General features: G+C 49.7%; 1 protein-coding gene across 1 annotated transcript in view; it reads right to left on the bottom strand.

Annotated features, from left to right (window-relative positions):
* Window positions 1-23,846, bottom strand: part of LOC134933743 (tubby-related protein 3-like) — a 62,171-nt gene extending 38,325 nt beyond the window's left edge. Inside the window, exons 1-4 of the mRNA XM_063929163.1 lie at window positions 23,761-23,846; window positions 17,598-17,649; window positions 15,352-15,520; window positions 13,640-14,020 (exon numbers count right to left, since the gene is read on the bottom strand). Coding sequence (XP_063785233.1) covers window positions 13,640-14,020; window positions 15,352-15,520; window positions 17,598-17,649; window positions 23,761-23,780 — 622 coding nt within the window. The 5' untranslated portion in view covers window positions 23,781-23,846. The remainder of the gene's footprint in view (window positions 1-13,639; window positions 14,021-15,351; window positions 15,521-17,597; window positions 17,650-23,760) is intronic.
* Between the last annotated feature and the right edge of the window lie 1,167 nt (window positions 23,847-25,013).

Raw genomic sequence — 25,013 nt, 5'->3', positions numbered from 1 at the left:
GGACCATGGGGAATAGACTGGCTCCGCAGGAGACTGGGCACTCTAAAAGAAAGATTAGGTACTATCTGGTGTGCACTGGCTCCTCCGTCTATGCCCCTCCTCCAGACCTCAGTTAGGATACGGTGCCCGGAAGAGCTGACACAATAAGAAAGGATTTTGAATCCCGGGTAAGACTCATACCAGCCACACCAATCACACCGTATAACTCGTGATACTATACCCAGTTAACAGTATGAAATATAACTGAGCCTCTCAACAGATGGCTCACAGTAACCCTTTAGTTAGGCAATAACTATATACAAGTATTGCAGACAATCCGCACTTGGGATGGGCGCCCAGCATCCACTACGGACAACGAGAAATAGATTTACCGGTGAGTAAAATCTTATTTTCTCTGACGTCCTAGTGGATGCTGGGAACTCCGTAAGGACCATGGGGATTATACCAAAGCTCCCAAACGGGTGGGAGAGTGCGGATGACTCTGCAGCACCGAATGAGAGAACTCAAGGTCCTCCTCAGCCAGGGTATCAAATTTGTAGAATTTAGCAAACGTGTTTGCCCCTGACCAAGTTGCAGCTCGGCAAAATTGTAAAGCCGAGACCCCTCGGGCAGCCGCCCAAGAAGAGCCCACTTTCCTCGTGGAATGGGCTTTTACTGATTTAGGATGCGGCAATCCAGCCGCAGAATGCGCCAGCTGAATTGTGCTACAAATCCAGCGAGCAATAGTCTGCTTAGAAGCAGGAGCACCTAGTTTTTTGGGTGCATACAGGATAAAAATAAGAATTTACTTACCGATAATTCTATTTCTCATAGTCCGTAGTGGATGCTGGGGACTCCGTAAGGACCATGGGGAATAGCGGCTCCGCAGGAGACTGGGCACATCTAAAGAAAGCTTTAAGACTATCTGGTGTGCACTGGCTCCTCCCCCTATGACCCTCCTCCAAGCCTCAGTTAGGATACTGTGCCCGGACGAGCGTACACAATAAGGAAGGATTTTGAATCCCGGGTAAGACTCATACCAGCCACACCAATCACACCGTACAACTTGTGATCTGAACCCAGTTAACAGCATGATAACAGAGGAGCCTCTAGAAAAGATGGCTCACTACAGCAATAACCCGATTTTTTGGTAACAATAACTATGTACCAGTATTGCAGACAATCCGCACTTGGGATGGGCATCCAGCATCCACTACGGACTATGAGAAATAGAATTATCGGTAAGTAAATTCTTATTTTCTCTAACGTCCTAAGTGGATGCTGGGGACTCCGTAAGGACCATGGGGATTATACCAAAGCTCCCAAACGGGCGGGAGAGTGCGGATGACTCTGCAGCACCAAATGAGAGAACTCCAGGTCCTCCTCAGCCAGGATATCAATTTTGTAGAATTTTACAAACGTATTTGCTCCTGACCAAGTAGCTGCTCGGCAAAGTTGTAAAGCCGAGACCCCTCGGGCAGCCGCCCAAGATGAGCCCACCTTCCTTGTGGAGTGGGCATTTACAGATTTTTGGCTGTGGCAGGCCTGCCACAGAATGTGCAAGCTGAATTGTACTACAAATCCAACGAGCAATAGTCTGCTTAGAAGCAGGAGCACCCAGCTTGTTGGGTGCATACAGGATAAACAGCGAGTCAGATTTCCTGACTCCAGCCGTCCTGGAAACATATATTTTCAGGGCCCTGACAACGTCTAGCAACTTGGAGTCCTCCAAGTCCCTAGTAGCCGCAGGCACCACAAATAGGTTGGTTCAGGTGAAACGCTGAAACCACCATAGGGAGAAACTGAGGACGAGTCCTCAATTCCGCCCTGTCCGAATGGAAAATCAGATAAGGGCTTTTTCAGGATAAAGCCGCCAATTCTGACACGCGCCTGGCCCAGGCCAGGGCCAACAGCATGACCACTTTCCATGTGAGATATTTTAACTCCACAGATTTAAGTGGTTCAAACCAATGTGACTTTTGGAACTCAAAACGACATTGAGATCCCAAAGTGCCACTGGAGGCACAAAAGGAGGCTGTATATGCAGTACCCCTTTTACAAACGTCTGAACTTCAGGGACTGAAGCAAGTTCTTTTTGGAAGAAAATTGACAGGGCCGAAATTTGAACCTTAATGGACCCCCATTTCAGGCCCATAGACACTCCTGTTTGCAGGAAATGTAGGAATCGACCCAGTTGAATTTCCTCCGTCGGGCCTTACTGGCCTCGCACCACGCAACATATTTTCGCCAATTGCGGTGATAATGTTTTTGCGGTTACATCCTTCCTGGCTTTGATCAGGATAGGGATGACTTCATCCGGAATGCCTTTTTTCCTTCAGGATCCGGCGTTCAACCGCCATGCCTTCAAACGCAGCCGCGGTAAGTCTTGGAACAGACAGGGTCCTTGCTGGAGCAGGTCCCTTCTTAGAGGTAGAGGCCACGGATCCTCCGTGAGCATCTCTTGAAGTTCCGGTTACCAAGTCCTTCTTGGCCAATCCGGAGCCGCGAATATAGTGCTTACTCCTCTCCATCTTATCAATCTCAGTACCTTGGGTATGAGAGGCAGAGGAGGGAACACATACCCTGACTGGTACACCCACGGCGTTACCAGAGCGTCTACAGCTATTGCCTGAGGGTCCCTGGACCTGGCGCAATACCTGTCGAGTTTTTCCCAACGGTTTACAATCATGTGGAAGACTTCTGGGTGAAGTCCCCACTCTCCCGGGTGGAGGTCGTGCTGAGGAGTTGTCCACTCCCGGAATGAATACTGCCGACAGTGCTATCACATGATTTTCCGCCCAGCGAAGAATCCTTGCAGCTTCTGCCATTGCCCTCCTGCTTCTTGTGCCACCCTGTCTGTTTACGTGGGTGACTGCCGTGATGTTGTCCGACTGGATCAACACCGGCTGACCTTGAAGCAGAGGTCTTGCTAAGCTTAGAGCATTGTAAATGTCCCTTAGCTTCAGGATATTTATGTGAAGTGATGTCTCCAGGCTTGACCATAAGCCCTGGATATTCCTTCCCTGTGTGACTGCTCCCCAGCCTCGCAGGCTGGCATCCGTGGTCACCAGGACCCAGTCCTGAATGCCGAATCTGCGGCCCTCTAGAAGATGAGCACTCTGCAACCACCACAGGAGGGACACCCTTGTCCTTGGTGACAGGGTTATCCGCTGATGCATCTGAAGATGCGACCCGGACCATTTGTCCAGCAGGTCCTACTGGAAAGTTCTTGCGTGGAATCTGCCGAATGGGATTGCTTCGTAGGAAGCCACCATTTTACCCAGAACCCTTGTGCATTGATGCACAGAGACTTGGCTCGGTTTTAGGAGGTTCCTGACTAGCTCGGATAACTCCCTGGCTTTCTCCTCCGGGAGAAACACCTTTTTCTGGACTGTGTCCAGGATCATCCCTAGGAACAGAAGACAAGTCGTCGGAACCAGCTGCGATTTTGGAATATTGAGAATCCAATCGTGCTGCCGCAACACTACCTGAGATAGTGCTACACCGACCTCCAACTGTTCCCTGGATCTTACCCTTATCAGGGAATTGTCAAAGTAAGGGATAACTAAAATTCCCTTCCTTCGAAGGAATATCATCATTTCGGCCATTACCTTGGTAAAGACCCGGGGTGCCGTGGACCATCCATACGGCAGCGTCTGAACTGATAGTGACAGTTCTGTACCATAAACCTGAGGTACCCTTGGTGAGAAGGGTAAATTTTGACATGAAGGTAAGCATCCTTGATGTCCCGAGACATCATGTAGTCCCCTTCTTCCAGGTTCGCAATCACTGCTCTGAGTGACTCAATCTTGAATTTGAACCTCTGTATGTAAGTGTTCAAAGATTTTAGATTTAGAATCGGTCTCACCGAGCCGTCCGGCTTCGGTACCACAACAGTGTGGAATAATACCCCGTTCCCTGTTGCAGGAGGGGTATCTTGATTATCACCTGCTGGGAATACAGCTTGTGAATGGCTTCCAAAACTGTCTCCCTGTCAGAAGGAGACATCGGTAAAGCCGACTTTAGGAAACGGCGAGGGGGAGACGTCTCGAATTCTAATTTGTACCCCTGAGATATCACCTGAAGGATCCAGGGGTCTACTTGCGAGTGAGCCCACTGCGCGCTGAAATTCATTGAGACGGGCCCCCCACCGTGCCTGATTCTGCTTGTAAAGCCCCAGCGTATACTGAGGGCTTGGCAGAGGCGGGAGAGGGTTTCTGTTCCTGGGAACTGGCTGATTTCTGCAGCCTTTTTCCTCTCCCTCTGTCACGGGGCAGAAATGAGGAACCTTTTGCCCGCTTGTCCACGAAAAGACTGCGCCTGATAATACGGCGTCTTCTCATGTTGAGAGGCGACCTGGGGTACAAACGTGGATTTCCCAGCTGTTGCCGTGGCCACCAGGTCTGAAAGACCGACCCCAAATAACCTTAATAAGGCAATACTTCCAAATGCCGTTTGGAATACGCATCACCTGACCACTGACGTGTCCATAACCCTCTACTGGTAGAAATGGACAACGCACTTAGACTTGATGCCAGTCGGCAAATATTCCGCTGTGCATCACGCATATATAGAAATGCATCTTTTAAATGCTCTATAGGCAAAAATATACTGTCCCTATCTAGGGTATCAATATTTTCAGTCAGGGAATCCGACCACGCCAACCCAGCACTGCACATCCAGGCTGAGGCGATTGCTGGTCGCAGTATAACACCAGTATGTGTGTAAATACATTTTAGGATACCCTCCTGCTTTCTATCAGCAGGATCCTTAAGGGCGGCCATCTCAGGAGAGGGTAGAGCCCTTACAAGCGTGTGAGCGCTTTATCCACCCTAGGGGGTGTTTCCCAACGCACCCTAACCTCTGGCGGGAAAGGATATAATGCCAATAACATTTTAGAAATTATCAGTTGTTATCGGGGGAAACCCACGCATCATCACACACCTCATTTAATTTCTCAGATTCAGGAAAACTACAGGTAGTTTTTCCTCACCGAACATAATACCCCTTTTTGGTGGTACTCGTATTTTTTTCATTGCCTCAATCATGTAACGTGTGGCCCTACTGGAAGTCACATTTGTCTCTTCACCGTCGACACTGGAGTCAGTATCCGTGTCGGCGTCTATATCTGCCATCTGAGGTAACGGGCGCTTTAGAGCCCCTGACGGCCTATGAGACGTCTGGACAGGCACAAGCCGAGTAGCCGGCTGTCTCATGTCAACCACTGTCTTTTATACAGAGCTGACACTGTCACGTAATTTCTTCCAACAGTTCATCCACTCAGGTGTCGACCCCCTAGGGGGTGACATCACTATTACAGGCAATCTGCTCCGTCTCCACATCATTTTTCTCCTCATACATGTCGACACAAAAGTACTGACATACAGCACACACACAGGGAATGCTCTGATAGAGGACAGGACCCCACTAGCCCTTTGGGGAGACAGAGGGAGAGTTTGCCAGCACACACCAGAGCGCTATATATATATATATATATACAGGGATAACCTTATATAAGTGTTTTTCCCCTTATAGCTGCTGTATAGTTAATACTGCGCCTAATTAGTGCCCCCCTCTCTTTTTTAACCCTTTCTGTAGTGTAGTGACTGCAGGGGAGAGCCAGGGAGCTTCCCTCCAACGGAGCTGTGAGGGAAAATGGCGCCAGTGTGCTGAGGAGATAGGCTCCGCCCCCTTATCGGCGGCCTTATCTCCCGTTTTTCTATGTATTCTGACAGGGGTTAAATGCATCCATATAGCCCAGGAGCTATATGTGATGCATTTTTTTGCCATCCAAGGTGTTTTTTATTGCGTCTCAGGGCGCCCCCCCCCAGCGCCCTGCACCCTCAGTGACCGGAGTGTGAAGTGTGCTGAGAGCAATGGCGCACAGCTGCAGTGCTGTGCGCTACCTTGTTGAAGACAGGACGTCTTCTGCCGCCGATTTTCCGGACCTCTTCTGCCTTCTGGCTCTGTAAGGGGGCCGGCGGCGCGGCTCTGGGACCCATCCAAGCTGGGCCTGTGATCGTCCCTCTGGAGCTAATGTCCAGTAGCCTAAGAAGCCCAATCCACTCTGCACGCAGGTGAGTTCGCTTCTTCTCCCCTTAGTCCCTCGATGCAGTGAGCCTGTTGCCAGCAGGTCTCACTGAAAATAAAAAACCTAAACTAAAACTTTCACTAAGAAGCTCAGGAGAGCCCCTAGTGTGCACCCTTCTCGTTCGGGCACAGAGATCTAACTGAGGCTTGGAGGAGGGTCATAGGGGGAGGAGCCAGTGCACACCAGATAGTCCTAAAGCTTTCTTTAGATGTGCCCAGTCTCCTGCGGAGCCGCTATTCCCCATGGTCCTTACGGAGTCCCCAGCATCCACTTAGGACGTTAGAGAAAAGCGAGTCAGTTTTCCTGACTCCAGCCGTCCTGGAAACATAAATTTTCAAGGCCCTGACTACGTCCAGTAACTTGGAATCTTCCAAGTCCCTAGTAGCCCCAGGCACTACAATAGGATGGTTCAAGTGAAAAGCTGATACCACCTTAGGGAGAAACTGGGGACGAGTCCTCAATTCTGCCCTATCCATATGGAAAATCAGATAAGGGCTTTTACATGACAAAACCGCCAATTGTGACACACGCCTGGCCGAAGCCAAGGCCAATAAGATGACCACTTTCCACGTGAGATAATTCAGATCCACAGTTTTAAGTGGCTCAAACCAATGTGATTTCAGGAAACTCAACACCACGTTGAGATCCCAAGGTGCCACAGGAGGCACAAAAGGGGGCTGAATATGTAGCACTCCCTTTACAAATGTCTGAACTTCAGGTATTGAAGCCAGTTCTTACTGGAAGAAAATCGACAGAGCCGAAATCTGGACCTTAATGGAACCCAATTTTAGGCCCATAGTCACTCCCGACTGTAGGAAGTGCAGAAAAACGACCCAGCGGAAATTCCTCTGTAGGGGCCTTCCTGGCCTCACACCACGCAACATATTTTCGCCAAATACGGTGATAATGGTTTGCGGTTACTTCTTTCCTGGCTTTTATCAGTGTAGGAATGACTTCCTCCGGAATGCACTTTTCCTTTAGGATCCGGAATTCAACCGCCATGCCGTCAAACGCAGCCGCGGTAAGTCTTGGAACAGACAGGGCCCCTGCTGTAGCAGATCCTGTCTGAGCGGTAGAGGCCATGGGTCCTCTGATATCATTTCTTGAAGTTCTGGGTACCAAGCTCTTCTTGGCCAATCCGGAACCACGAGTATCGTTCTTACTCCTCTCCTTCTTATTATTCTCAGTACCTTTGGTATGAGAGGCAGAGGAGGGAACACATAAACCGACTGGTACACCCACGGTGTCACTAGAGCGTCCACAGCTATCGCCTGAGGGTCCCTTGACCTGGCGCAATATCTCTTTAGCTTTTTGTTGAGGCGGGACGCCATCATGTGCACCTGTGGCCTTTCCCAACGGTTTACCAACAGTTGGAAGACTTCTGGATGAAGTCCCCACTCTCCCGGGTGTAGGTCGCGTCTGCTGAGGAAGTCTGCTTCCCAGTTGTCCACTCCCGGAATGTACACTGCTGACAGTGCTAAGACGTGATTTTCCGCCCATCGGAGAATCCTTGTGGCTTCTGCCATCGCCATCCTGCTTCTTGTGCCGCCCTGTCGGTTTACATGGGCGACTGCCGTGATGTTGTCTGATTGGATCAGTACCGGCTGGTTTTGAAGCAGGGGCCTTGCCTGACTTAGGACATTGTAAATGGCCCTCAGTTCCAGAATATTTATGTGTAGGGACGACTCCTGACTTGACCAAAGTCCTTGGAAATTTCTTCCCTGTGTGACTGCCCCCCAGCCTGGCATCCGTGGTCACCAGGACCCAGTCCTGTATGCCGAATCTGCGGCCCTCTAGAAGAAGAGCACTCTGCAGCCACCACAGCAGAGACACCCTGGTCCTTGGAGACAGGGTTATCAGCCGATGCATCTGAAGATGCGATCCCGACCACTTGTCCAAGAGGTCCCACTGAAAGGTTCTTGCATGGAACCTGCCGAATGGAATTGCTTCGTATGAAGCTACCATTTTTCCGAAGATTCGTGTGCAGTGATGCACCGATACCTGTTTTGGTTTCAGGAGGTCTCTGACTAGAGATGACAGCTCCTTGGCTTTCTCCTGCGGGAGAAACACTTTTTTCTGTTCTGTGTCCAGAACCATCCCCAGGAACAGTAGGCGTGTGGAAGGAACCAGCTGTGGAATGTTTAGAATCCATCCGTGCTGTTGTAGCACTTCCCGAGATAGTGCTATTCCGACCAACAACTGCTCCTTGGACCTCGCCCTTATAAGGAGAACGTCCAAGTACGGGATAATTAAAACTCCCTTTTTTTGAAGGAGTATCATCATTTCTGCCATTACCTTGGTAAACACCCTCGGTGCCGTGGACAGTCCAAACGGCAGTGTCTGGAATTGGTAATGGCAATCCTGTACCACAAATCTGAGGTACTCCTGGTGAGGATGGTAAATGGGGACATGTATGTCCAGGGATACCATGTAATCCCCCTCGTCCAGGCTTGCAATAACCGCCCTGAGCGATTCCATCTTGAACTTGAATTTTTTTATGTATGTGTTCAAGGATTTCATTTTTAAAATGGGTCTCACCGAACCGTCCGGTTTCGGTACCACAAACAGTGTGGAATAGTAACCCCCTCCTTGTTGAAGTAGGGGCACCTTGACTATCACCTGCTGGGAATACAGCTTGTGAATTGCCTCTAGCACAGCCTCCCTGCCCGAGGGAGTTGTCGGCAAGGCAGATTTGAGGAAAACGGCGGGGGGGAGAGATACTACTCTGTACCCCAGAGATACTACTTGAAGGATCCAGGGATCCTGTGAGCGAGCCCACTGATCGCTGAAATTTTTGAGGCGGCCCCCCACCGTACTTGGCTACGCCGTCATGCGGTGGGCTCAGAGGAAGCGGGGGAAGAATTTTGATTCTGGGAACTGGCTGACTGGAGCAGCTTTTTCCCTCGTCCCTGTGCAGAAAGGAAGCGCCTTTGACCCGCTTGCTTTTCTGAAGCCGAAAGGACTGTACCTGATAATACAGTGCTTTCTTAGGCTGTGAGGAAACCTGAGGTAAAAAAATTTCTTCCCAGCTGTTGCTGTGGATACGAGGTCCCAGAGACCATCCCCAAACAATTCCTCACCCTTATAAGGCAGATTTATGTGCCTTTTAAAGTCAGCATCACCTGTCCAGTGTCGGGTCTCTAATACCCTCCTGACAGAATGGACATTACATTAATTCTGGATGCCAGCCGGTAAAATATCCCTCCGTGCATCCTTCATATATAAGACGACGTCTTTAATATGCTCTTATGTTAGCAAACTAGTATCCCTGTTTTACAGGGTCACAGACCACGCTGCAGCAGCAATATCTGCAGGTCTCAGTCTAGTACCTGAGTGTGTAAATACAGACTTCAGGATAGCCTCCTGCTTTTTATCAACAGGTACCTTCAAAGTGGCCGTATCCTAAGACGGCAGTGCCACCTTTTTTGACAAACGTGTGAGCGCCTTATCCACCCTAGGGGATATCTCCCAGCGTAACTTATCCTCTGGCGGGAAAGGGTACGCCAACAGTAACTTTTTAGAAATTACCAGTTTCTTATCGGGGGAACCCACGCTTTTTCACACACTTCATTCACTCATCTGATGGGGGAACAAAACACTGGCTGCTCTTTCTCCCCAAACATAAAACCCTTTTTTAGTGGTACTTGGGTTAATGTCAGAAATGTGTAACAAATTTGTTATTGCCGGGATCAAGTCACGGATGTTCCTAGTGGATTGTGTATATGTCTCAACCTCGTCGACACTGGAGTCAGACTCCGTGTCGACATCTGTCTCTGCCATCTGAGGGAGCGGGCGTTTTTGAGCCCCCGATGGCCTTTGAGACGCCTGGGCAGGCGCGGGCTGAAAAGCCGGCTGTCCCATAGCGGTTACGTCATCCAGCCTTTTATGTAAGGAGTTGACACTGTCGGTTAATACCTTCCACCTATCCATCCACTCTGGTGTCGGCCCCACAGGGGGCGACATCACATTTATCGGCATCTGCTCCGTCACCACATAAGCCTCCTCATCAAAACATGTCGACACAGCCGTACCGACACACCGCACACACACACAGGGAATGCTCTGACTGAGGACAGGACCCCACAAAGCCCTTTGGGGAGACAGAGAGAGAGTATGCCAGCACACACCAGAGCGCTATATAATGTGGGGATTAACACTATAACTGAGTGAATTTTCCCCAATAGCTGCTTGTATATACAATATTGCGCCTAAATTTAGTGCCCCCCCTCTCTTTTTAACCCTTTGAGCCTGAAAACTACAGGGGAGAGCCTGGGGAGCTGTCTTCCAGCTGCACTGTGAAGATAAAATGGCGCCAGTGTGCTGAGGGAGATAGCTCCGCCCCTTTTTCGCTGACTTTTCTCCCGCTTTTTTATGGATTCTGGCAGGGGTATTTATCACATATATAGCCTCTGGGGCTATATATTGTGATTATTTTGCCAGCCAAGGTGTTTATATTGCCCTCAGGGCGCCCCCCCCCCCCAGCGCCCTGCACCCATCAGTGACCGGAGTGTGAGGTGTGCATGAGGAGCAATGGCGCACAGCTGCAGTGCTGTGCGCTACCTTGTTGAAGTCTTCTGCCGCCGATTTTCCGGAACACTTCTTGCTTCTGGCTCTGTAAGGGGGCCGGCGGCGCGGCTCTGGGAACGAACACCAAGGTCGGGTCCTGCGGTCGATCCCTCTGGAGCTAATGGTGTCCAGTAGCCTAAGAAGCCCAAACTACCACCAGTTAGGTAGGTTCGCTTCTTCTCCCCTTAGTCCCTCGCTGCAGTGAGCCTGTTGCCAGCAGGTCTCACTGTAAAATAAAAAACCTAAAATATACTTTCTTTCTAGGAGCTCAGGAGAGCCCCTAGTGTGCATCCAGCTCGGCCGGGCACAGAAATCTAACTGAAGTCTGGAGGAGGGGCATAGAGGGAGGAGCCAGTGCACACCAGATAGTACCTAATCTTTCTTTTAGAGTGCCCAGTCTCCTGCGGAGCTCGTCTATTCCCCATGGTCCTTACGGAGTTCCCAGCATCCACTAGGACGTCAGAGAAATATTATCTGGGAATTTGGAAGCATTCACTGGCCGCTTTAATTATTTACGCCCGTAATGGTTTTCCCTCCGTTACGCGAGCCCGCACCCCTTTCACCACTCCAACAATGGGTAGAAAGGAGTCTCTTTACCGTGTTCGGCTATTTTGTTATACTCATGCGGATGGAGTAATTTTAACTATGAATTCCCCCCCAGTTACGGATGGGCTCGCAGCCCATACTCAACGTTGAAATATATGTCAGGTTATGTTTTCCTAACCTTGACGGATTTCTGTCCTCTGGTTGTGTGCTCATTCTCAACTGTGGCACACCCCAGGGCTGTTAACCGTAGTGCCCATTTCTTGGAGCAACCAAAGTAGACCTTGCGGTCCCATTTACCTTAGAGAAACATACACATACCAACTCAGCCGGACTTTCACCTATTTAGAAAAGGAGGAGGAAGGCTGTAGAATTATTGGAAGCTCTGAAGAATATTCTCAAAACAGCTGGAAATCTTCTTTCTAACAAGAAATAAATAAATAATTAATAGAAATACTCATTCCACTATCACCCACAAGACCATCCCCTGTTGATACAGATAGGTGAAGTAGGTAACACTATCCGATCCTCCCTCCTCCGCCAGACCTGTCATCAGTGTCTGTTGGAGGCATTATGCGTATTTAATTATATAAGTAGAAGGACTGTTCGTGGTTTGTGCATTTGCTGTTGAAAATGTACCCCCACAAAATACACGTCTATTCTTTATAATAGTCTCATTGCAACCCTCGCACGCCCACTGTGATTCAGTGCCGAGGTCAGGGTTTAGTCGTTCTCTTTATTTTCACCAGATCTTTGTATTAGAAGTCCTGTGAAAATATAAAGCATGCTTATGCTTGATTTTAAAAATCACATGGAAATCCTCTGCACCAGAGATCTACTTACATGTAACCAGCAGAGGGAGTATATTCTCAACTAAAACCCCTCCCCCTGTTCTAATTGGTTAAGAACCTGGTTCCACTATAAAGGGGCATATAGCTTCCCCTGCTCAGCATTTTAGCGCCTTTTATCTAAAAGATGGCCGCCACTGAATTTTTTTTTTTTTTTTTTTTTATAGAGATCACTGTATCACAGCTCCCAGCGCCCCAATGGGGAACCGGACTGCCTCCCCTCTTCCCCTTTCTTATGTAAATATTAAACATGCCAATGTTGTGGGGATCGTACCCGGGTCCCTGTCCGCATTGCCAACCTCCCGCCACTGAGGCGGTCCTACGCTGCCGCCAGTACTCAGTCTCCCCGTTCCTCATAGATGCAGCCTGTTGCCTAGCGCTGGGTCCCCGTGCCGCGTCTCTCCCGACCCGCCACGTATCTGAGGCCGGCCAGTAAGAGCGGCAAGAGGGGAGCTGTACGCTGCGGCTTCCAGCCGCAGCCCACACACGGAGCCGGAGGAACGGAGGGGAGACCTGTGTCCGCTGCGGCCTCCAGCCACAGCCCACACACACACACAAATGGAGCCGGAGGAGCGGAGGGGAGAGCTGTGACCTCACACACACACACACACACACACAACACATGGAGCGGGAAGGGAGAGCTGTGTCCGCTGCGGCTGCCAGCCGCAGCCCACACAACAGACACAGAGCCGGAGAAGAGGGGGGGGGGGGCGGCGGGGGATGCGGCGCTATCACTCATAGTCTGATGCTTCGGATTTCCCTTCAAAGAGAGACAGATTCCCTTAGCAGGTATTCTTCTCTCTACTCTGAAAACTCTTGTCCCCCTTTCACTAGGCGGACGTAGCATGTTTGTCTGGTAAAGCCTGCACCCTCCTTTCATTTGGGAGGGATTGGGCACTTCTCTCTCTCCCTATACAGCCTGCACCCTCCCTTTAGTTAGGAGGGATTGGACCATTCTAATGGAAAAATATATTTAAATAAATAAATAAAAGTCTTTATGGAGCAGGAGCTCCCTTCTTGTGCTTCTCCCTCCTAGCACAATTTTCCAAACTGAGGGAGGAGGGATGTGAAGGAGAAGGAGCCGGCTGTGCAGACAAAGCTCATTTTAGATTGTGCCACACCTCCGGTTGCAAGCTTCACACCCCTAATGTATAAGTATGCTCCAGTGTCCCCTAGGGGATGAAAGAGAAAAGAACATTGCTGTCCAACCAGCACCGACTATGATAGTCCATATGGGTGACATTCGATTCTGAGCTACAAGTGTTCGCTACAGATGTTCATAAAGACCGCTTCGTATGCACGGCCGACACAGAGGATCGTTAACGTCCCGCAGGGCGGCACATCGCTCGTCGGCAGCGGCATACACACTTAGCGATAAAGTAAACAACGTCGTTCAGGTCAAAATGAGCGATGTCATTTACTTTATCGCTAAACATGTACCCCCCTTAACTCTAGAAGAAACATGCAACATATAAGATCTGAAGAATTTGTACAATCTCCCTACTTGCCCCCTAGCGGCTGCCACAGTCCCTGGGAGTGAACAGTATAGAAAGCAGATTTCCGTGTCAGTGGCTCTTATTCCCTCCCAACCACGGAAAGGTAGGTGACTCACCCCGTTCCTGCAGCATTTCTTGGAGATCACGTTTGGACACATCTGGTTTGGCCTGAGTCTCCTCCTCAGAGTCCGGAATGGCTGTGGTTTCACTGACAGCAGAACGGGCTTTCACCTCTTTTAATGCCCGGCGGGCTTTTACCTCGTTGGAAGCAGACGAGGCTCTTGTCTCAGGTAACGGGGACTTGCCTTTCCCTTCCCTTGAACCAGAGTGAGTCTTGTCCTCATGAGATCTGGACCTGTCATTTGCTTCGGTCGAGTTGGGCCTGGAGTCTTCTGACTCGATGTCATCAGGGCAGGTTTCCCCCACTGTAAGAATGTGAACTTTGAATTCCTGGTCCTGACTCTCTGAGTTCAGAAATGCGGCTGGCCCATCTATTCCTGCAGTAGTGAGCAGAAGGGGACAAGAGATTAACATGGACAGTGGAGAGACACTGTATATGAGTCAAAGAATACACTTCAGCATGGGAGACAAAAGACGGAGGCAGCAACACACTATCCAGGACAGGCACATAGCTGCCAATTAGCTATGTACCTAGAGACGGCAGTCACCTGGATAGCCAAACATGCCTAGTAACAACATAACTGGATTTCTATTGGACCGTTCGCAGGTGTTATGCTAATTATGGCGACTCACTATCGGTCTACTTGGTGGATACTGCAGGTGATGTCTGCACATGTGTGGCCGGAGTTATAGAATACATCTGCTAAGACTCAGAGACAAAAGTCGTTAACCCCTTCCTTAAAGCATAAGGCGCTCACATGCTATACTCTGCAGCAGTCGGCGACTCAGACTGGAGGTAGTAATTATGTGGGCATAACAGAAGTTTGCTTGTATCCTGAATCATCACATTTCCTATTCACGTTCTCATTACTGCTGGTACCACTTGAAAAATGGTTACTTCCATTTAATATAGGCAAAAGGTTCACTTTAAGACCTTTTTAAATGTATTTGGAGCTGCACTAAGAGAACCTGCGGCTTGGGTTACAGACTGAAAGGCAATCTGCTGTCTCAAATATAGGACAGTGGCCATCGCCTATGTAGGACAGAAACAGGGCGCTATAAGCGAGAGGAGCATTCGCTTTTCCTGCCTTTCACACACAGGAATATAAAGTAATATATGTAGTAAAGGTTGCAGGAGGGCAGTGAATGAAAGCTGCACGATGGTTGAAAAACAAGTTTAATAAGCACTTACGGGTCAGGTGCAGGCTGGGTGACAAAAGGGAGAGCATGTGAGGAAAAGTGGGTATTGGACACTAAGGTCAGGTAAGATAAGGACCAGAAGCCACAAAACCTTGACTCATCAGATGTTCTATGAATTGACTGGCGCTACCTCCACCGGTCAATTCGGTAGGCGGGGTTTACATGCTTACCACCAACACCTGGCGAGGTATTACTAATCAATCAATGGCCTATTTGCTTCATGTGACCTTCCCAGCAGTTTCCTACAACAGACTAAGTGAAGAAACCCTGGGGCAGATGTATTAACCTGGAGAAGGCATAAGGAAGTGATAAACCAGTGATATGTGCAAAGTGATAAAGGCAGCAGCCAATCAGCTCCAATATGTAAATTAACAGTTAGGATCTGATTGGCTGCTGCCTTTATCACCTTGCACATATCACTGGTTTATCACTTCCTTATGCCTTCTCCAGGTTAATACATCTGCCCCAATGTTCATTATGAGGTTCTCACTCTTGGTGTTTCACTAACCGTCCAGGATGACGTCTGAACACACAGATCTGGGGGTAGGACACTGCATCAGAGGAGCCTGCTCCTCACTCTTCTTGGGTTTAGCACGCCGGTGCCTGTTATCATGGTTTGGCTGCACCATCTGGGGCTCCTGTCTCTTCCGTCTCTGCTTCTGCTCCAGGAGTGCCCGCTAGCATGGAAGAGGAATGCAAGAAAAAAAATAGACATATATGTTATTAATGGAGTAAGCCAATCAGGTAAAGCAATGCATTCAGTATAGATTTGTATTAAGAAGACATTAATGTGGGCGCTCAAGGGAAATCGTAGTACAACGGCTGCTGGTTTTGTAAATAATCAATATCATTTATTGGTAAAAAGACATATTAATATGAGCAAATAGACATTTAAATGACTGAAGTGCCATAGGTAATTCCTATACACAATTGAATAAAAAATTAAAAAATATAAAACAACAAGTTACAACAATAATAATAATAATGATAGTAACTGTGTCCTGGGTCCCAGGACTTATATATGTTTAAGCACTATCCCTAATAGTAGTTGTTAGTTCTTTTGCATGCGTAAGCCAGCTGTTAATGGCAATGAGGGTTTAGTGCAGTGGTTTCCAAGCTTTTTTGAATCACGGCGCCCTAGAACATCAGAATTTTTTTCACGGCACCCCTAGGCCAAAAATTTCTTATTGAGAAATTTAGAAAGAAATATTACATTAAGTAGATGGCGTTTATATGTCATCCTTAGGGTCAGTTGTGTGGTGAGGGACAAGATTTGCTTCTGTTTGGCCACATATTTTATGACTGGCAGCCACCAGCACTGGTTTCGCCTATTACATTGACCATCAAATAATTTGAATTGGTCCTGGACCACCAACCCAGGGCACCCCTGCATGTGTCTCACAGCACCCCAGGGAGCCACGGCACACAGTTTGGGAACCTCTGGTTTAGTGCTTATACAGGCTTAATGCACTTTGCGGGAAAGAAAGGCTAGAGATGAATAAAGCCTGTTGATACTTCACCAGAAAGAACTGATGGACACAATGTTCAAATGGTGTGGCTGGATTTGGAGTATGCCGTTTCCGCAGCTGTCTCCCTCCGTGTGGCTTGTTGGATCCACTCACAGAGAAAGTGGCTGGCCACACCATTTGAACATTGCGTCCATCAGTTCTTTCTGGTGAAGTATCAACAGGCTTTATTCATCTCTAGCCTTTCTTTCCCGCAAAGTGCATTAAGCCTGTATAAGCACTAAACCCTCATTGCCATTAACAGCTGGCTTACGCATGCAAAAGAACTAACAACTACTATTAGGGATAGAGCTTAAACATATATAAGTCCTGGGACCCAGGACACAGTTACTATCATTATTATTGTTGTAACTTGTTGTTTATATTTTTAAATTTTTTATTCAATTGTGTATAGGAATTACCTATGGCACTTCAGTCATTTAAATGTCTATTTGCTCATATTAATATATCGTTTTACCAATAAATGATATTGATTATTTACAAAACCAGCAGCCGTTGTACTACGATTTCCCTTGAGCGCCCACATTAATTTCTTCTTGTTTCTGTTAGTGCGGTGGATACCCAGGTCCACCATTGTGGGCAGCTAACAGGGTGATCTGTTTTTTCGTGTATATCAAAATACCATACAGATTAGTAATTATACTATTTTAATTTTTTTCTAATAATTTAAAAAATCTTTTTCTTACTAATCAGCGCCCACTTTTGTCTTGGGATTCTTTCCATAGACTACTCTCCCCCTTTTTAGATTTGTATTATTAAGATTAAGATCTTTTCTCTAGTTTTTAAAGATCATTGGGTCTCTCGAAGAGTCTTGCAGACCAGTCATCCTCACGTGGTAATAACAGCTTGGAAACTGCAGATTATCTAAGCTATAAACAGCAGAATTAGCTAATGAGCTATAATACTGCAATGCAGAGTCATAAGCAATGCAACAAGGGAGAGAAATCACAGATTCAACAGCATCCACATAACGCACATCTAGCCCAAAAACTGATTTTATTTTATTTTTTCCCACAAGATTTAGCTACACAAAACATATAACGATTTCCTCCTGGAAGAAGTTAAGACATACACATTATATTACAACTTCTGTGTATCAGTGATGACACATTATATGACCACATTGTATTATTGTGCTGTAGGAGTACGGATCTATCCTGCGAGACAGGAGAGAGCTACACAGGTGTCGCACTGTGTAAAGGGCCCGTGTCCATCCCCCTAGTCATACCTGATTGTACAGCTTGAGCTGGCGCAGTTTGGCATTTTCATCATCTAGGATACTGTAACAAAAACAGACACTAGGATCAAACGTACATACTAGTGAATGGGCACAGAATTCTACAACTCCTCCAATAGGTCTGTGTGTCATCCTATTAGCTCAGTGTCTGTGTGTCATCCTATTAGCTCAGTGTCTGTGTGTCATCCTATTAGCTCAGTGTCTGTGTGTCATCCTATTAGCTCAGTGCCTGTGTGTCATCCTATTAGCTCAGTGTCTGTGTGTCATCCTATTAGCTCAGTGTCTGTGTGTCATCCTATTAGCTCAGTGCCTGTGTGTCATCCTATTAGCTCAGTGCCTGTGTGTCATCCTATTAGCTCAGTGCCTGTGTGTCATCCTATTAGCTCAGTGCCTGTGTGTCATCCTATTAGCTCAGTGCCTGTGTGTCATCCTATTAGCTCAGTGCCTGTGTGTCATCCTATTAGCTCAGTGCCTGTGTGTCATCCTATTAGCTCAGTGCCTGTGTGTCATCCTATTAGCTCAGTGCCTGTGTGTCATCCTATTAGCTCAGTGTCTGTGTGTCATCCTATTAGCTCAGTGCCTGTGTGTCATCCTATTAGCTCAGTGCCTGTGTGTCATCCTATTAGCTCAGTGCCTGTGTGTCATCCTATTAGCTCAGTGCCTGTGTGTCATCCTATTAGTTCAGTGCCTGTGTGTCATCCTATTAGCTCAGTGCCTGTGTGTCATCCTATTAGCTCAGTGCCTTTGTGTCATCCTATTAGCTCAGTGCCTGTGTGTCATCCTATAAGCTCAGTGCCTGTGTGTCATCCTACTAGCTCAGTGCCTGTGGGTCATCCTATTAGCTCAGTGCCTGTGGGTCATCCTATTAGCTCAGTGCCTGGGTCATCCTATTAGCTCAGTGCCTGTGTGTCATCCTATTAGCTCAGTGCCTGTGTGTCATCCTATTAGCTCAGTGCCTGTGGGTCATCCTATTAGCTCAGTGCCTGTGGGTCATCCTATTAGCTCAGTGCCTGTGTGTCATCCTATTAGCTCAGTGCCTGTGTTTCATCCTATTAGCTCAGTGCCTGTGTCATCCTATTAGCTCAGTGCCTGTGTGTCATCCTATTAGCTCAGTGCCTGTGTGTCATCCTATTAGCTCAGTGCCTGTGTTTCATCCTATTAGCTCAGTGCCTGTGTGTCATCCTATTAGCTCAGTGCCTGTGTGTCATCCTATTAGCTCAGTGTCTGTGTGTCAGGAACACGTCAGCTCAAACTGAGGATCTGAGTTTTGGGAAACCTCTTGAAAATGAGAAACTGTGAAATTCAATTTTCTGTATAACGCAGAGCCCGTGAGCAGAGTGAGGGAGCTGGGGTACCTGTGTATTAGAGCAGGGTAAGGGAGCTAGGGGTACCTGTGTATTAGAGCAGCGTGAGGGAGCTAGGGGTACCTGTGTATTAGAGCAGCGTGAGGGAGCTAGGGGTACCTGTGTATTAGAGCAGGGTGAGGGAGCTAGGGGTACCTGTGTATTAGAGCAAGGTGAGGGAGCAATGGGTTCCTGTGTGTTAGAGCAGCGTGAGGGAGCTAGGGGTACCTGTGTATTAGAGCAGGGTGAGGGAGCTAGGGGTACCTGTGTATTAGAGCAAGGTGAGGGAGCAATGGGTTCCTGTGTGTTAGAGCAGGGTGCGGGAGCTAGGGGTACCTTTGTATTAGAGCAGGGTGAGGGAGCTAGGGGTATCTGTGTACTAGAGCAGGGCGGGGAGCTAGGGGTACCTGTGTATTAGAACAAGGCGAGGGAGCTAGTGGTACCTGTGTATTAGAGCAAGGTGAGGGAGCTAGTGGTACCTGTGTATTAGAGCAGGGTGAGGGAGCTAGTGGTACCTGTGTATTAGAGCAGGGTGAGGGAGCTAGGGGTACCTGTGTATTAGAGCAGGGTGCGGGAGCTAGGGGTACCTGTGTATTAGAGCAGGGTGAGGGAGCTAGGGGTACCTGTGTATTAGAGCAGGGTGAGGGAGCTAGGGGTACCTGTGTATTAGAGCAGGGTGAGGGAGCTAGGGGTATCTGTGTACTAGAGCAGGGCGGGGAGCTAGGGGTACCTGTGTATTAGAGCAAGGTGAGGGAGCTAGTGGTACCCGTGTATTAGAGCAGGGTGAGGGAGCTAGGGGTACCTGTGTATTAGAGCAGGGTGAGGGAGCTAGGGGTACCTGTGTATTAGAGCAGGGTGAGGGAGCTAGGGGTACCTGTGTATTAGATCCGGGTGATGGAGCTAGGGGTACCTGTGTATTAGAGCCGGGTGATGGAGCTAGGGGTACCTGTGTATTAGAGCACGGTACGGGAGCTAGGGGTACCTGTGTATTAGAGTAGGGTGCGGGAGCTAGGGGTACCTGTGTATTAGAGCCGGGTGATGGAGCTAGGGCTACCTGTGTATTAGAGCAGGGTGAGGGAGATGGGGTGTCAGTGTATTAGAGCAGGGTGAGGGAGATGGGGCGTCAGTGTATTAGAGCAAAGTGTGGGAGATGGGTGTCTGTGTATAAGAGCAGGGTGAGGGAGATGGGGTACCTGTATTAGAGCAGGGTGAGGGAGATGGGGCCTCTGTGTATTAGAGCAGGGTGAGGGAGATGGGGCGTCAGTGTATTAGAGCAGGGTGAGGGAGATGGGGCGTCAGTGTATTAGAGCAGGGTGAGGGAGATGGGGCGTCAGTGTATTAGAGCAGGGTGAGGGAGATGGGGCGTCAGTGTATTAGAGCAGGGTGAGGGAGATGGGGCATCTGTGTATTAGAGCAGGGTGAGGGAGATGGGGCATCTGTGTATTAGAGCAGGGTGACGGAGATGGGGCCTCTGTGTATTAGAGCAGGGTGAGGGAGATGGGGCCTCTGTGTATTAGAGCAGGGTGAGGGAGATGGGTGTCTGTGTATTAGAGCAGGGTGAGGGAGATGGGGCCTCTGTGTATTAGAGCAGGGTGAGGGAGATGGGGCCTCTGTGTATTAGAGCAGGGTGAGAGAGATGGGGCCTCTGTGTATTAGAGCAGGGTGACGGAGATGGGGCCTCTGTGTGTTAGAGCAGGGTGACGGAGATGGGGCGTCTGTGTATAAGAGCAGGGTGAGGGAGATGGGGTACCTGTATTAGAGCAGGGTGAGGGAGATGGGGCATCTGTGTATAAGAGCAGGGTGAGGGAGATGGGGCCTCTGTGTATAAGAGCAGGGTGAGGGAGATGGGGCCTCTGTGTATAAGAGCAGGGTGAGGGAGATGGGGCATCTGTGTATTAGAGCAGGGTGAGGGAGATGGGGCATCTGTGTATTAGAGCAGGGTGGGGGAGATGGGGCCTCTGTGTATAAGAGCAGGGTGGGGGAGATGGGGCCTCTGTGTATAAGAGCAGGGTGAGGGAGATGGGGCCTCTGTGTATTAGAGCAGGGTGAGGGAGATGGGGCCTCTGTGTATTAGAGCAGGGTGAGGGAGATGGGGCCTCTGTGTATTAGAGCAGGGTGAGGGAGATGGGGCGTCTGTGTATTAGAGCAGGGTGAGGGAGATGGGGCCTCTGTGTATTAGAGCAGGGTGAGGGAGATGGGGCCTCTGTGTATTAGAGCAGGGTGAGGGAGATAGGGCCTCTGTGTATTAGAGCAGGGTGAGGGAGATGGGGCCTCTGTGTATTAGAGCAGGGTGAGGGAGATGGGGCCTCTGTGTATTAGAGCAGGGTGAGGGAGATGGGGCCTCTGTGTATTAGAGCAGGGTGACGGAGATGGGGCGTCTGTGTATAAGAGCAGGGTGAGGGAGATGGGGTACCTGTATTAGAGCAGGGTGAGGGAGATGGGGCATCTGTGTATAAGAGCAGGGTGAGGGAGATGGGGCCTCTGTGTATAAGAGCAGGGTGAGGGAGATGGGGCATCTGTGTATTAGAGCAGGGTGAGGGAGATGGGGCATCTGTGTATTAGAGCAGGGTGGGGGAGATGGGGCCTCTGTGTATAAGAGCAGGGTGGGGGAGATGGGGCCTCTGTGTATAAGAGCAGGGTGAGGGAGATGGGGCCTCTGTGTATAAGAGCAGGGTGAGGGAGATGGGGCCTCTGTGTATTAGAGCAGGGTGAGGGAGATGGGGCCTCTGTGTATTAGAGCAGGGTGAGGGAGATGGGGCCTCTGTGTATAAGAGCAGGGTGAGGGAGATGGGGTACCTGTATTAGAGCAGGGTGAGGGAGATGGGGCCTCTGTGTATTAGAGCAGGGTGAGGGAGATGGGGCCTCTGTGTATTAGAGCAGGGTGAGGGAGATGGGGCATCTGTGTATAAGAGCAGGGTGAGGGAGATGGGGCCTCTGTGTATAAGAGCAGGGTGAGGGAGATGGGGTACCTGTATTAGAGCAGGGTGAGGGAGATGGGGCCTCTGTGTATTAGAGCAGGGTGAGGGAGATGGGGCCTCTGTGTATTAGAGCAGGGTGAGGGAGATGGGGCATCTGTGTATAAGAGCAGGGTGAGGGAGATGGGGCCTCTGTGTATAAGAGCAGGGTGAGGGAGATGGGGTGTCTGTATTAGAGCAGGGTGAGGGAGATGGGGCCTATGTGTATTAGAGCAGGGTGACGGAGATGGGGCCTCTGTGTATTAGAGCAGGGTGAGGGAGATGGGGCCTCTGTGTATTAGAGCAGGGTGACGGAGATGGGGCCTCTGTGTATTAGAGCAGGGTGACGGAGATGGGGCCTCTGTGTATTAGAGCAGGGTGACGGAGATGGGGCCTCTGTGTATTAGAGCAGGGTGACGGAGATGGGGCGTCTGTGTATTAGAGCAGGGTGAGGGAGATGGGGCCTCTGTGTATTAGAGCAGGGTGAGGGAGATGGGGCCTCTGTGTATTGGAGCAGGGTGAGGTAGATGGGGCCTCTGTGTATTAGAGCAGGGTGAGGGAGATGGGGCCTCTGTGTATTGGAGCAGGGTGAGGGAGATGGGGCCTCTGTGTATTGGAGCAGGGTGAGGTAGATGGGGCCTCTGTGTATTAGAGCAGGGTGACGGAGATGGGGCCTCTGTGTATTAGAGCAGGGTGAGGGAGATGGGGCGTCTGTGTATTAGAGCAGGGTGAGGGAGATGGGGCCTCTGTGTATTAGAGCAAGGTGAGGGAGATGGGGCCTCTGTGTATTGGAGCAGGGTGAGGGAGATGGGGCCTCTGTGTATTAGAGCAGGGTGAGGGAGATGGGGCCTCTGTGTATTAGAGCAGGGTAAGGGAGATGGGGCCTCTGTGTATTGGAGCAGGGTGAGGTAGATGGGGCCTCTGTGTATTGGAGCAGGGTGAGGTAGATGGGGCCTCTGTGTATTGGAGCAGGGTGAGGGAGATGGGGCCTCTGTGTATTAGAGCAGGGTGAGGGAGATGGGGCCTCTGTGTATTAGAGCAGGGTGAGGGAGATGGGGCCTCTGTGTATTAGAGCAGGGTGAGGGAGATGGGGCCTCTGTGTATTAGAGCAGGGTGAGGGAGATGGGGCGTCTGTGTATTAGAGCAGGGTGAGGGAGATGGGGCCTCTGTGTATTAGAGCAGGGTGAGGGAGATGGGGCCTCTGTGTATTAGAGCAGGGTGAGGGAGATGGGGCCGCCTGTGTATTAGAGCAGGGTGAGGGAGATGGGGCCTCTGTGTATTAGAGCAGGGTGAGGGAGATGGGGCCGCCTGTGTATTAGAGCAGGGTGAGGGAGATGGGGCCTCTGTGTATTAGAGCAGGGTGAGGGAGACGGGGCGTCTGTGTATTAGAGCAAAATGGGGGAGATGGGGTGTGTGTATTAGAGCAAAGTGGGGGAGATGGGGTGTGTGTATTAGAGCAAAGTGGGGGAGATGGGGTGTGTGTATTAGAGCAAAGTGGGGGAGATGGGTGTCTGTGTATAAGAGCAGGGTGAGGGAGATGGGGTACCTGTATTAGAGTAAAGTGGGGGAGATGGGGCGTATGTGTATCACATATATATATATATATAAAATGTGAGTTGAGGTTCCCCGTATAATATAGGGTGTGAGGGCCCTGTATTATGTGTAGTGAGAGTCTCCATCTAATTTACGGTGTGGAGACCCTGCATAATGAGGTGAGAGGCCCACGTGTAAGATAGGGTGTGGGACCCCCATATAATGGAAGATGAAGGGCCCCGGGTCACACAGGGTGTGGAGCCGCTGTATAGTGCGAGTGGAGGGCCCCCGGTGTAATATAGGGTGTGGGGCCCCGGGTGATACCTGGCACCGCCGGATTCCATCTCTCACAGTCCCTCAGTCCCCGTTAGAAACACAGAACCCCGTCCCTTAGCAACCAGCCGGCTCCTGGCAACCGCACTCAGCAGTGTCCCGCCTTCCAATTGGTCAGTGCTTGGGAGATGTCTCAGATGATTGGCTGCAGAGACCCTGAGCGTTCTGGGGCGGGGTCAGTACAGTCATACAGGGGGACATGTTTATCTTTCGTGTCTGTACGTGCTCCATATATTGTGTGTTACTCCGACAGCCTCGTCTCCGGGTGTGTATGTGTGTGCTGTGAATTCATTGTGCGTTAATCCTTAAGTGTGTGCATGCTGTACATCGTGTGTTACTAAGGGTGTCTGTGCATTATGCGTGTTATTCCGGGTGTCTGTACAACATGCGTGTTACGCCGGGTGTCTGTGCATCATGCGTGTTATTCCGGGTGTCTGTACAACATGTGTGTTACTCCGGGTGTCTGTGCATCATGCGTGTTACTCCGGGTGTCTGTGCATCATGCGTGTTACTCCCGGGTGTCTGTGCAACATGTGTGTTACTCCCGGGTGTCTGTGCAACATGTGTGTTACTCCCGGGTGTCTGTGCAACATGTGTGTTACTCCGGGTGTCTGTACATCATGTGTGTTACTCCGGGTGTCTGTGCAACATGCGTGTTACTCCGGATGTGTGTGCTGTGAATTCATTGTGTGTTAATCCTTAGGTGTGTGCATGCTGTACATTGTGTGTTACTCATGGTGTGTGTGCATTCATTGTGTGTTACTCCGGGTGTCTGTGCAACATGCGTGTTACTCCGGGTGTCTGTGCATCATGCGTGTTATTCCGGGTGTCTGTACAACATGTGTGTTACTCCGGGTGTCTGTGCATCATGCGTGTTACTCCGGGTGTCTGTGCATCATGCGTGTTACTCCCGGGTGTCTGTGCAACATGTGTGTTACTCCCGGGTGTCTGTGCAACATGTGTGTTACTCCCGGGTGTCTGTGCAACATGTGTGTTACTCCGGGTGTCTGTACATCATGCGTGTTACTCCGGGTGTCTGTGCATTCATTGTGTGTTACTCCTGGTGTCTGTGCAACATGCGTGTTACTCCGGATGTGTGTGCTGTGAATTCATTGTGTGTTAATCCTTAGGTGTGTGCATGCTGTACATTGTGTGTTACTCATGGTGTGTGTGCATTCATTGTGTGTTACTCCGGGTGTCTGTGCAACATGCGTGTTACTCCGGGTGTCTGTGCAACATGCGTG

This window comes from Pseudophryne corroboree, chromosome 6 (assembly GCF_028390025.1).
Source record: "Pseudophryne corroboree isolate aPseCor3 chromosome 6, aPseCor3.hap2, whole genome shotgun sequence".
Lineage (NCBI taxonomy): Eukaryota > Metazoa > Chordata > Amphibia > Anura > Myobatrachidae > Pseudophryne > Pseudophryne corroboree.
The sequence above is the reverse complement of the archived record's forward strand: the minus strand, read 5'-3'. Positions and strand labels throughout refer to the sequence as shown.